Source organism: Rhopalosiphum maidis, chromosome 4 (assembly GCF_003676215.2).
Source record: "Rhopalosiphum maidis isolate BTI-1 chromosome 4, ASM367621v3, whole genome shotgun sequence".
NCBI lineage: Eukaryota > Metazoa > Arthropoda > Insecta > Hemiptera > Aphididae > Rhopalosiphum > Rhopalosiphum maidis.
Window position 1 is genome coordinate 7,348,161 of NC_040880.1, and position 12,669 is coordinate 7,360,829.

At 30.4% G+C, this 12,669-nt stretch overlaps 1 protein-coding gene across 1 annotated transcript in view; it reads right to left on the reverse strand.

Annotated features, from left to right (window-relative positions):
* The window catches only part of LOC113547765 (protein dead ringer homolog), a 68,075-nt gene that overhangs the window by 5,171 nt on the left and 50,235 nt on the right, over positions 1-12,669 (reverse strand). The window contains exons 5-6 of the mRNA XM_026948248.1: positions 5,599-5,782; positions 3,375-3,970 (exon numbers count right to left, since the gene is read on the reverse strand). Coding sequence (XP_026804049.1) covers positions 3,375-3,970; positions 5,599-5,782 — 780 coding nt within the window. The remainder of the gene's footprint in view (positions 1-3,374; positions 3,971-5,598; positions 5,783-12,669) is intronic.

Consider the following 12,669-nt stretch of genomic DNA (forward strand, 5'->3'; position numbering starts at 1 on the left):
AAAAAAAAAAATTAAAATAAAAGCCGCATTTACAATACAATGTGTGAGTAAATTGATAACATTGACGAATGTCCCCGCGCCCGTTCGCATCAGATACGGTCGTCGGACTGTATATTATATGTTATTATTGTTATTACCACGACAGTGTACACGACCTGAGACCGGAGACCGTAGCCTGACGGCTCTGGACGAATATAAAACGTTGTATACCGTATAGGTACTATGCCTATATATGACACATACCGAGTCTTACTTCCTGCGCGCGCGCGCGCACACACACACACACACACATACACACACAAATACACGTGTATATGCAGATATAAGTCGTTTGTTTCAGCGCACAATATTTTCAAATATATATAAGCACATATCGCAACAGGTTTATATAACATTAAAATATTAAAATCGAAATAATATTATTCTATTATATTATATCTATATAGATTATCGTAAATATCTGCGGTCAGACAATACTATTTTATATGTGTATTATAATTTATAATATAGAGTGATACTTGGATCAATATATGTCATATAACATAGTCAATTTCTTGGAAATTTAATGGTTTTGAAAAAAAAAATGTTTAATACATTTTATAGGTTTTTTTATTGAAAAATTCTATTTTTTTACAACTTTTACTAGTTATGGTTGTTTTTTATATAACAACGTGTGATTTGAATACTAGAATAATAACTACTGGTTTATTAAATTAAAAACCAGTAGTCATTATTATAGTATTATTATAACAAGCAGTACACAAACAAAAATATATACCGTAAAGCACTGTAAAATATGTTGCGATTATTATAATTCGAAAGTTTACACGAAAGAAAAGCGTCAAGCGAGTACCTATATCTATAATATATAATGTGACATAAATGCTCAGTGTCTTTTAAGTAAATATCAGTCACATCACGCTGTGCAAAATTCAACGTACACGACTTATACACTATAGTCATACCTAGTTACTTTCGCAAACATTGCACTTGAGTAAATTTATAATATTCGTACGGTTTTTGTGGTCATTGTAACGGAGGAGAAATAAGAAAGTCATTCATGCGTTTACCATAGCGCACTGTACTATATATAGTCGGACAAGCATTGCTGGGCGATGACTACATATTAAAGCAGCATATCATTATGTGAGAATACGGGATAATATCGTATCGTCATTAGTAATTATTAATACAGTAACTCTACTGCAATTAAGGTCTCGTGACAAACTGAATATGGCGCCGAATAAAAAAGAAACGCATATAACTATCATATGAAGTATAGAGGTGTTTCTAGTGATTTTTTCATATAATTAAGATTTATATATTATATATTTATATTTTAAACATTAAAGTTCAGAATTCACCAAATTTAGTTTTTATATTTTTACAGTAAAGCAAAAAACAAACAAAAATTTAACACATTTAATTCCATTAAAATTTCTTATTATTTTTTTTAAATTTATTTCATTTACGGCCTTATTGGAACAAATAATAAAATTATTTTCTTAAAAATGGAGTCTAATATCGTCAATAAATGTTTTTAAAAAACTTATTCCAATCATCGTAGCATGTATTTTATATTTACTACAATATTATAGATTAAAAGCAAATTCAGTGTTAGTTAAATATATATATTTATACTAAATAATACAACGATGGTTTAAACTATTTTTTTAATATTATAATATGACATTGTTACATTTTTGGCTGATTTTTTTTTTTTTTTGACACGTATATAAATGAAGACCTGAAATTCTAGTCTTTATTTTTGTACACGTCTTATAGTGAGTTGGCTTTTAATAATAGTATATTAATTTATTTTCTACCTTTATGGCTGGCATTAGAATTTTGCTACACTTCTATTTCACTAATGAAGGGCACTTGATGAATGAGCAAAGTTCTAAGGAAAAAGAGAGAGAGAGAGAGAAATATAGAGAAATAGAATCATATATATATATATATATATATAAGTTGGTGATAGAGCAAGCATGAGAGAGAGCATCGTATAATGAAATTAGAACATGTCATGATAGTTTTTTTGCTCATTCTTGGTAACGTTTCAAAAATACATTAAAACAAAATGAATAGATACACAAAACGTTATATATACACACATTTAAAAGTAGCATAAAGGTGAAATTATTATTTAGAAATGAAATTGAACATTTTTATTTTTGGGGCCGCGTCAGACAGACACACCTGTCAAGGGGATTGTAGTTAGTTGTCAGTGTGTTTAACAATTTCCCGCTTATCCTTTTCTTGGCACGAAACTATTCCGCATTGTATAAACAGAAAATAAAAATGTCACAAAGTTTATAGAAAAAAGCAAAATAAATAAATACAAATCCAAGAAAAAACAAATGCTCGTTATATAATCCATGATTGACTTATTGTAATTTCTAAAAGTATTGTTTAAATAATACAAAACCCGTAAAGGCGTAACATCTTCATGATAGTGTTTAACATTTTCTAAATATAGTAATATTATTTTCAGCATTAAGAAATCTTGATTTTTCAGGTCCTGCTATATATAATTATACGAGTTAAAATGCAGTATTTTTTAGATCTGTATTATAGTCAACAGTATTTGATTTTTACGCTGATTTATTCAATATTAAAAACGGATGAAAGTAAAAAACTTGATAACATGGGCGAAAATACATTAGGTATATATAGGTACTGTGATGTTTTAAATTGTATTAATAGTACTCATAAATACCTATAACAGTAAAAAGAAAGTGTGGAGTTATTTTTTATTTGTATATTTAATGTATGTCCATTTAAATTAACAATAATCTTATTTAATGAACGAACTCTCGCCTGTACCCATTATACCTTCCTTTTGTTATGAGATATTTAAAATAAAACATGACTAATCAACAAAAATTTACCAAATGAATGTAACCAATCAATGATTATTAAACATTCAAAACTAAAAACAATTAATGAAATTAAGAATTTTAGACAACATAAAATTCAAATCCCAACAAAACCTAAATAATAAGTAAAATATTACAAATCAAAAATACAATATATACTATTAGTAATTAGCTAAATAAACTACCTATTTATATAGGAATACGCGAATTAAATATATTCAAATATGAATTTTTACTGACCTATATTTTTTTATTTATAGTTTAATTTATTTTGTTTAATAACATTTTTATAAAGTCATAATAATTATGATTTACGAGCAGACTCAATCAAAAGGTTTTTTAAATCGTGGTTTTCATATAGTTAGGTTCAGTTATTTCAGTAACCTTATAATAGGGGTATATAATATCGAATATAGATTTCTGGGTCTTATAATTTTCTGCTTTAAATTCCCTAACTAATGGCGAACCGCACGATTGGTTATTATTAGTTATTACCTCTCTGCTTGCTGCTGTGGTCGCCGGCGGCCGCTACCTGATGCGCTGCGGCGGCCATCATCGTGGCCGATTGGTACGGCGGCAATTGCAGTTGGTGGCCGTTGAACAACGGCGACGCTTCGGCGGCCGCGGACGGCGGCGGCGGCTGCAGCTGGGACAGTCGTTGCATCGGACTGCCGGGCCGCGGCGACGACGACGACGACGACGGCGGCGGCTGCTGTCTGCCCTGTTCCGTGGCGGCGCGGTGTCTGCTGTTGTCTATGATGGCGGCGGCCAAGTGGCGGAACCGATCGTCGGCGGCTAGCACGTTGGCGTAGTGCTGTTGCTGCTGCTGGTGATGGTGCTGCTGTTGCTGGTGATGGTGCTGCTGTTGCTGGTGATTGTGGTGGTGTTGGCCGTGCGCCGCCGACGACAGTTGGCCGTGGTGATGCAGGTGGCCGGCAACCGTGGTCGCTGGGAGCGCGGGCATGTACTCGGACATCAGAGACTTGTTCCGGCGGCCCTCGCGCCGGTTTCCGGCTATGGCCATATTCAGTTCGTCTACCGAGCTGAACTGATTCATTTTCGACTCGTACGCGTACAGGTACTTGACATATCTGCAAAAGGTACGGGTATTTTATATAATATATATTATTACGGATACGGTGCATGTATGCATTGCAATTAATCCCTCTCCCCCACCGAGTTAGTCTGATATTTTATAATATTGAGGCCTTAAATCGTTGAACCCGTGAACTAGGTATACAGGGGTAAGCATTTTGCAACCGTTCTTATGAAATAAAATATAAAACGTTTTTCTAAAATATGTGACAATAATTGTTATTAAAATTTGTTATCATACACAATATAAATATTTAAAAACAAATTATGTTATTGATAACTATATATTATTAATTACGTTCACAGTAATTTACTCATTGGCTTTTTAGAAGAGGATCTGAATAAAAAATAAGAGGACCCAACAATAATAGGCACCGTCTCACATTCAAATCTGAGCACACGAGTCACGAATATACAACGGTATGCTGTACTATTTACGGTATATAAACAATCTTTAATACCATGGTATAACTACTGATAAGTAGGTATATTAAATATTGTTGTAACACCGGTCAAGAGTCAAACCATATTGGGATGTTTTGCAATACATATTTGAATCAAACCTTATTCTTCGGTAGACATTTATTATATTACACATGATTCAGTTTGTATTTTTTATTGCTTTAATAAGTGTATTTTAATATTATATACGAGTGTACAGTTATAGTATATAGATATACTTTCCACTTGTTAAAATCTATTTATATTTTATATATAAAAGGTATTGCACATACGCTATGTATTGCTCGTATAAATATTTCTATAAATAAAGTAAAAAAAAATATTACTAAACAATTTTTAAGTTTAATTTAAATTTTTCAAGATATATATATATATATATATATATGTTTCTTGTATTAAAACAAAAATATTAAAAAATACTAGAGCACAATCATTAATTTATTCTCGTCTCTAAATATTATAGGGTAGTGCATTTTCAAACTATTAATAACACGCGTAGTATAAAAACACGAGTCATTTCAAATTCTACGTATATGTATGTAAAAATCTCGCTCCTTTGATGACTCTTAGTAGATTTCGGTCAACATATATAGGTACTTCACTCGTTTCCTATATATATATATTATAAAATGTGAATTATGCGTATCCACTACGATTTGACGAAACAAATGACAGTAAATTTACGATATTATGTGTATTCAACGTTTGTAATATACATTTAGGTTTTAAAAATCATAGTTAATTTCATAAGCGACCCAAAGTACACAAAAATGCAAATGTGTATTATAGTTTATATAAAACAATAGATTATGATGGGAAAAAAATTGTACTTAAATATAGGAGTTGCTTAGTGCTTTTTGATATGTTGTGCTATACCTATACGTGCAATAGAATACGTTTCGTGGAATCGTACAGCTAAGCCAATAGCTATGTTATAATATTGTGCTGACTTTCCTATCAATTTGTAATAATAAATAATACGTCTCATAAACAGTTAGTACAGTATAGTACAACATAATAATATGCCGGGCAATTGCCACTTGAAAAGTGATGCACTATAGTTTTAAATAATGTACCATTCGCACGCGTTATAATGTGATACAATACAATGTCGTTTGAATTATATAGGTATGTTATTATATTATTTATTATAAATACATACTGAGTTCTCAACGTGAAAGCCGCGCTGGTGATGGACGGAGGTAAGCCCAAGCCTCGAATTATCTCTTGCCACAATTTTTTAGTGATGACCGCCACAATTCCTCCTCTTTGTACGACCAGTTTGTACAGCGTGTACAGGTCCAACACACGTTTAGCCATGATGGGTAGTCGGCTTATCGGAGTCCCTGAAAATCACGATACATACAATTATTGAAATTGTGTATGACGAGCGTATAACTGTGGAATTCATATAATTTATTATACATACATATAGTTCTACTCAAATATTCGAGTTTATAAATTGTACTAGCCATTTTAGCATAATATTTATTCGGGAATAGGAGATATATATGTATAGTATAAATTTTTATTTCAGATTTGCCTTACATGATAATAATATCTTAAATCGATTAGTAAAAATTATCTTTGTAATAGCATATACAACAAGTATTCACATCTCCCTCAAAAGTTACTATAATATACCTATCTACAATATCCGACTTTATTTGATAAGTGGATTATACAGTGAATATACATACAGTAGCTGGCGCCGCAGGTGAGTACGTATATGTTTGGTAATTAGGGGTGATAATTTTTCCACCTCGTAACTGTATATAATATAACATTGATTTACTAAGCATGCTCACCTCCCTAATTTCATTCTTTTTAATAATGTATTATTCGTACAATCTCATATTTTTGGAATATTTAAATTGACTAAAAGACTTACAGCACTCTTAGTTCTTACAAAAATTAAAATTATTATAGAGTATTTATGAATATAAGATTTTATATCAAATAATATACTATGATAATAATAAGGGTGAAAGTATGATTATAACATAGTACAATAAGTGGCTTATTCGTTGATAAGATGATTGAACAGTATATAGGTGCATATATTATACACGAACAACAATAACAAAAAATGCCTATATATTATAAATAATATAACTATTATACTTTTATGGTGGATATAATAACAATATAACTGCATAAAATCAAGTATACACTATAACAGCAGAAGCTATATAATATACACACACACACATACATATATATATAATATATGTATGTAAAAATAATCAAATTCTATAATTTTTTACGCTGCACGTTTATCCATATAGTAGCTATATCTATATTATTTTTAGAGGGGTTATACACATAATATACGCACAGGACCAATAATATAATGTTCACTCTTACACACACACACACATATATATATATATATACATATAGACCACAGCAATGCCTATTATATGCATGTATATATTTTATATGGCTCTGCGTTCACCGGCTTTTTTACGACTTATAATTATAAGGACTGCGGTGCGCTGCGTGCGTCGTTCTACACAATATTATAATGTGAATATATATATATATATATATAATAACTATACATGCGCACTATATAATATGTATGCATAATAACATAACATTTTATATAGTACGGCTGGATTGTCGGAATCGTTTATAGAATGAAATTAGAGCTCTCCTCGCAAACGTTCACGTACGGGGGGTCGGTCGGTCGGTATTTGCGCGCCATCACGTTATTATATATTAATTGCATTCTTAGGTATATAATATATAAAGTGCATTATATATATGCTATGTGTAGTATTTACGCCGTGTATATTATTGTAATGGTGTAGGCGTATTACATATAAAACTACGCACAGTTATTTGTAATAAAAACGAAAAGGGATAAAAAATAATCATTCGCACGACGTACACATTATGATATTATCATGTTAAATTTTTTTTTTTAATTTTAGTAAGAACATTATTTACAAGAAACCGAAGAACCTTTTATTGAATTTTCTGCGTGCTTTTTAACCTAGATTATTTTTTTTTTTTTATCGCAAAAACTGTTTAAAGTCTATAAATGTAGCATAAAAATACCCAAAATATTTCAATAATTATATATAATTATGGACGAAAAATGCTAATAAATAATATATTTGTTGAACTATCTACGTATTTATACGGTTATTGATTTTAAAATACAGCAAAAAACGATTGTATTTGCTAAAAACTGATGGTAAGAATAATCTTGTAAAAATTGTCCGTTTCCCCCTAATTTATTTTATTTTTTTGATAATTTTGATATGTATGATTAATTAGTATATAAAATGTCTTCAAAAACAAAATACTTAATTTTAAAACTATAATAATAAATTCATCAGATCAAGTAAGTCTAAAATACATAAATATATATATATATATATATGTACTATTGCAGTATTTAATTGCACATGATAATATAGCAGAGTACGTAACAAATATTATGCATACGTTTGACAAGCACGATAATAATTAACAGCATATAATTTAAAAATCGAAATTTTACGTAAAGGTCTTTGCAGAAAAATAACAATTGAAATAAATTTTTTTCTATACACCCGCAAACATCTACAACAGTAGTCGTTCAATTTCTCCGAATATACAAATTTTTACGATTCTGTGTAACTACATAATATATTTTCAGGTACGGTTTTAATTTCACGTTTCTCGGTATTATGGAAAGGTGCACATAAAATAATATTATCTACCTATATAATAATATAAATATATGACAGTATAAATAGATAGTAAATTTATGTAATTTTTTTATTATGTGGCTATATATTACTTTAACCTGATATAATACATTTTACCACATTATGTAGAATGCGTATAGGATGTCTATAGGTATAATAATGATTATTAATAAACATTATGCATCACGGTAAAATACAAACGCGTAAAGTTATAACAGATGATAATGTACAATATATTACATATGCATAATATAATTTATAATCCTAATATTATATATAATATATGTTATTAGTATAATAGCCTTTAGCGAATCCAAAAGTTGAGCGATAAGGAAAGATGTGTTTTTAGTCTTGTATACTCTTAGATTTTCGAGTCTTATTGATACGAAATAAGATGGATCCCTCCGCTATCTGTAAATCGCAGCAACTTTTTTTATTTCATTCAATGTTAATTTAACCAATTGTATCGTTATATATACACAGATAAAATTATGAAATCAAATCCGAACTCTTGAAAATAGTGTTAAGAAGGCATTCGCTTATTGCCCCTCCCCCCACCATATTTCACACCAGCACTACTGCTTTAAATACCTATACACTGTTTATCATTTATAAATATTCGTATAGACTATAATGATGGTTATAGAAATTATTATAAAATACGTACCTGTGTTTGTACGTATTCGCTCTAAATAAATCTCTAATATTATATTATATATTATAATGAACATACACATACAACGAGCCCTTCAATTAAAATACATATATTTATCTATTTGTTATTAAATTTTAATATTTGAATCTATACTATACTTAAATCATTCGAATGCATATACTGTTATAAGACAATATAATTCTCTCCATTGGACCGTTCCCATTGGTCCGTCGTCTGATCGAATTAAAACACGCCCGTTTTATATATTATCTACCTTACCTCATCCGACCGCCGAGCCGCTGTGAAGGGGAATACTGCGATGACACACCGCGATATAAACAACGATAATATAATATACCTTACAATAATGATAGTATAAAAGCGTTATAATATGATACTCATATAAAACGTAGATATATCATATTGTTATAACCACACAGGTTATAAATACGCATATTATAGGTAAGTATCACATACCCCACAAATATGGATAAATTGATATAGGTATGAGGTATACAGAAGACACTATACCCTCTAAATACTCTGTCAGTATACCCGTGGGCCTACGATTCCGCCAGAAATGCTGTTACAAACTGCATTCTACAACCACACGTTATAATTATATAGGATCCAATAAAATATGTTTCTATATTCAAATGATCTTTTTTAATATTTATAGGTATAAAATCTAATTCATATAGGCGTGAATATAATTTTTTATCTTTATTCTCTTAATCATATACCTATACATCATATTATGATGTGTTTACTATAATATCGTTCTTTTTTTTTTTTTACACAGTTACATATGTTATTTATTTTAAGAACTATAATAGTTTGGTATACCTATAACCTTTTGGTACAATATTATTGTGCTAATGCGTTGTCTAGAATAAGGTATTTAACTTTTAGCGCGTTCTTATAGATATAAGAAAATCTTTAATCCTTCTTGGTAAATATTAAAATATTAAATAATATTATAATTAAATAAATATATTGATATTAAATAAAACGTAAAAAAAACAAATACCATTAAAGAATATTTTTTTTCGACTTGACAGACAATATCCCTGAACAACCCTTTACGTGTTACGTCCTAATATTTAAAATACTCATACTATATTATTTTAGATGTATCTACTTATATATATATATATAAAATATGCAGCATGTATATAAACACGTGTCAACGTGTCTTGTTTAGGGTTTATCACTATTTTATTAACAACAGTCGCCAGCAACGCTTCACGCGGCGACAATGACTCCTGTAATATACCTTTTTAGGTATACACAAATAATATACATAAGTTACATCTCCATTAATAAATTTATGCTGTTTTGTTAAAAGGATGAATATCATTTTTCAGGAGGCGAATTTATTTTCACATGTCAGTTAATAATATTTTGTTTTTTCTCTTAACATTTAAAACATGAAAATTGATGAAATATATATAAGAAAATTATATAATAGGTAATTATATTTGTTGGCAAATAATATAAGTTAAAATTGACTTACAACACATAAAAAAAAGAAATATTTAAAGTTAGTACCTGTAATACTTTTTATACTATTGTACAAAATTCTAACATTTTTGATTATAATCATTTAAAAAATATTGTTAAAATATTGTAGTAAAGTATTATTTAAAAATTGAATAATCTGAATATAATCAGATAGGAAACACGTGAGTTAGAATGTATGACAAGTCATCCCATATCTTATGATATCATATCATCATATTTATCGATATAATACGAAGGCAGTACACAAATAAAGAACAGTGCAGCTATGTATAATATACCGCCTGTCAGTATATTATGTTAATAAATCCAACGCATTAAAATATTTTGAAAAGGTCATGCGGGGACATGTATAAAACAATTTAAAAAACAAATAAGAAAAGCAACGATTGTTTTGGATATACCAGCTACAGCGGTCATTATGGTACGTATTGTATATAACAGTGTCTCCTTATTGACCGTCACCTGCAGCTAATTATATATGCTCGCACGTTTTTACTGCAGTACCACGTGGATACTGCGCCAGAGACAGAAATCGGATTACAAATAATAATAATAAATACCTAAATGTTATTTATCTACAAGTAATAATATTGGAAACGCGTAGTTTTCGTGTTGATATTATAGCCTCGTCATTGATGAAGTTGTGAAATGTATGATGAAGAACGATATTAAAATTGTCAGCAAACATTCAAACCATAACTTGCGTATATATGCACTCATTATACTCGTTGGTATTTGGTAATACATTTAAAAAATAATGATATTTATTAAAAAAAAGATATCATGTTATTCTAGTTAGTCAACAAAAAACCAAAACTGTTTGTCACATTAGAAAATCATTGATATAATTGCAAGTGAATGATTTTTTAAATGTATGTAGTTTTACTGTGATGAGTTATATAATATATAACCATCACTTGTACATGCGAACTTAAGTTTTTTAAATGACTAAATAATTGTATTAAAATTTTAACACAATAGGTACCTATTCTAGTATATCATCGCCTGTCATAAATGTGAATCGCTACGCGCAGATATAATTGTATTAAAAATCGCGCTTGTCCGTTTTTGGCGATTATAAATAGCTGTGTATAATTCAGGAATATAGATATTGATCATTACCCAATGTACTGCGCCACTATACTGTTTTAAATTGTACTTATAATGATTAAATGATAATATGACGTCTGTATGATGCCAAACGCGTCTACTTCGCTATTTTTCGTTGACTTAAACTAGAGAATATACATACGCATGCTGTTCATCTAAAATCATACGATATAGATACGTTTAAAATATATACCTTGTCGAGTTGGATCGACGTCATCTGAACCCACTAAAAAAATAGTTTAACAATAATAACATAATTATATTCCACGCGGCAATATAGTACGTACCTATACATACAGGACGAAGGACCGGGACCGGAGACGCTGTACGTGCGCGCGGACGTGCGGCGCGGTGTCGGCCGACAAGTCATTGCGGTCGCGTCGTTTAATTATTATTAAAATTTAGTAAAAACACGATCGCTCGGCATTCCCGTTACCGCCCGCTCCGCATACAAGACAAATATTTACTCGTACCTCTCTATATTATATATTTTAATATTATACACACTGTACACAATATTCGTCTATGCCGCGGACGCCCCGGCCGATGGGTGTGGTGCACGTCGTGTGTGCAGGACGACGGCGACGGATGAGACGGAAGGTGACTCGATGTTTGCCCGCGTGCACACACACACATCATATTCTATGTATACGATGGTATAATGTGCATCGCGGTCGTGGTGTTATTACACGCGCAGTATTATTATTATTATTATTATTATTATTATATTATGTGTGTACACACAACGTGTGGGCATAATATACACACACGCCCGATTTTTTATTTATCGGAATGGCTTTTAGCGGCGAAATGTCCAATCAAAAGGACCGAGAGGGAGCAAATAATAATAATATATTACCGGCGAAGAGTATACAGGTATATGCTATATAAGTATTATATATATATACGTTTTATAATACACTGCAGTCGCGAGGTAAACAACGGGATATAAGTCTTACTACATATACACATATGTATGATGTACCCATATAGGACCGGTGTCTCTTGACGTTATTATAATATAATATGTATATATATATATAATGAACGAACAGATATTCAATACGCGACACAATCGTTGTGACGTATTAAATCATTTCTTCGGGGCCGTGATGGTGTGCGTACTGTGCGGTGTGTGTATACCGATGACAACGCGCGCCGCGGTGTTGTTTACTCGGTCGTCTGCGATCCTTTTGATATATCCCACATCCATACAACAATATAGTATATATATATATAT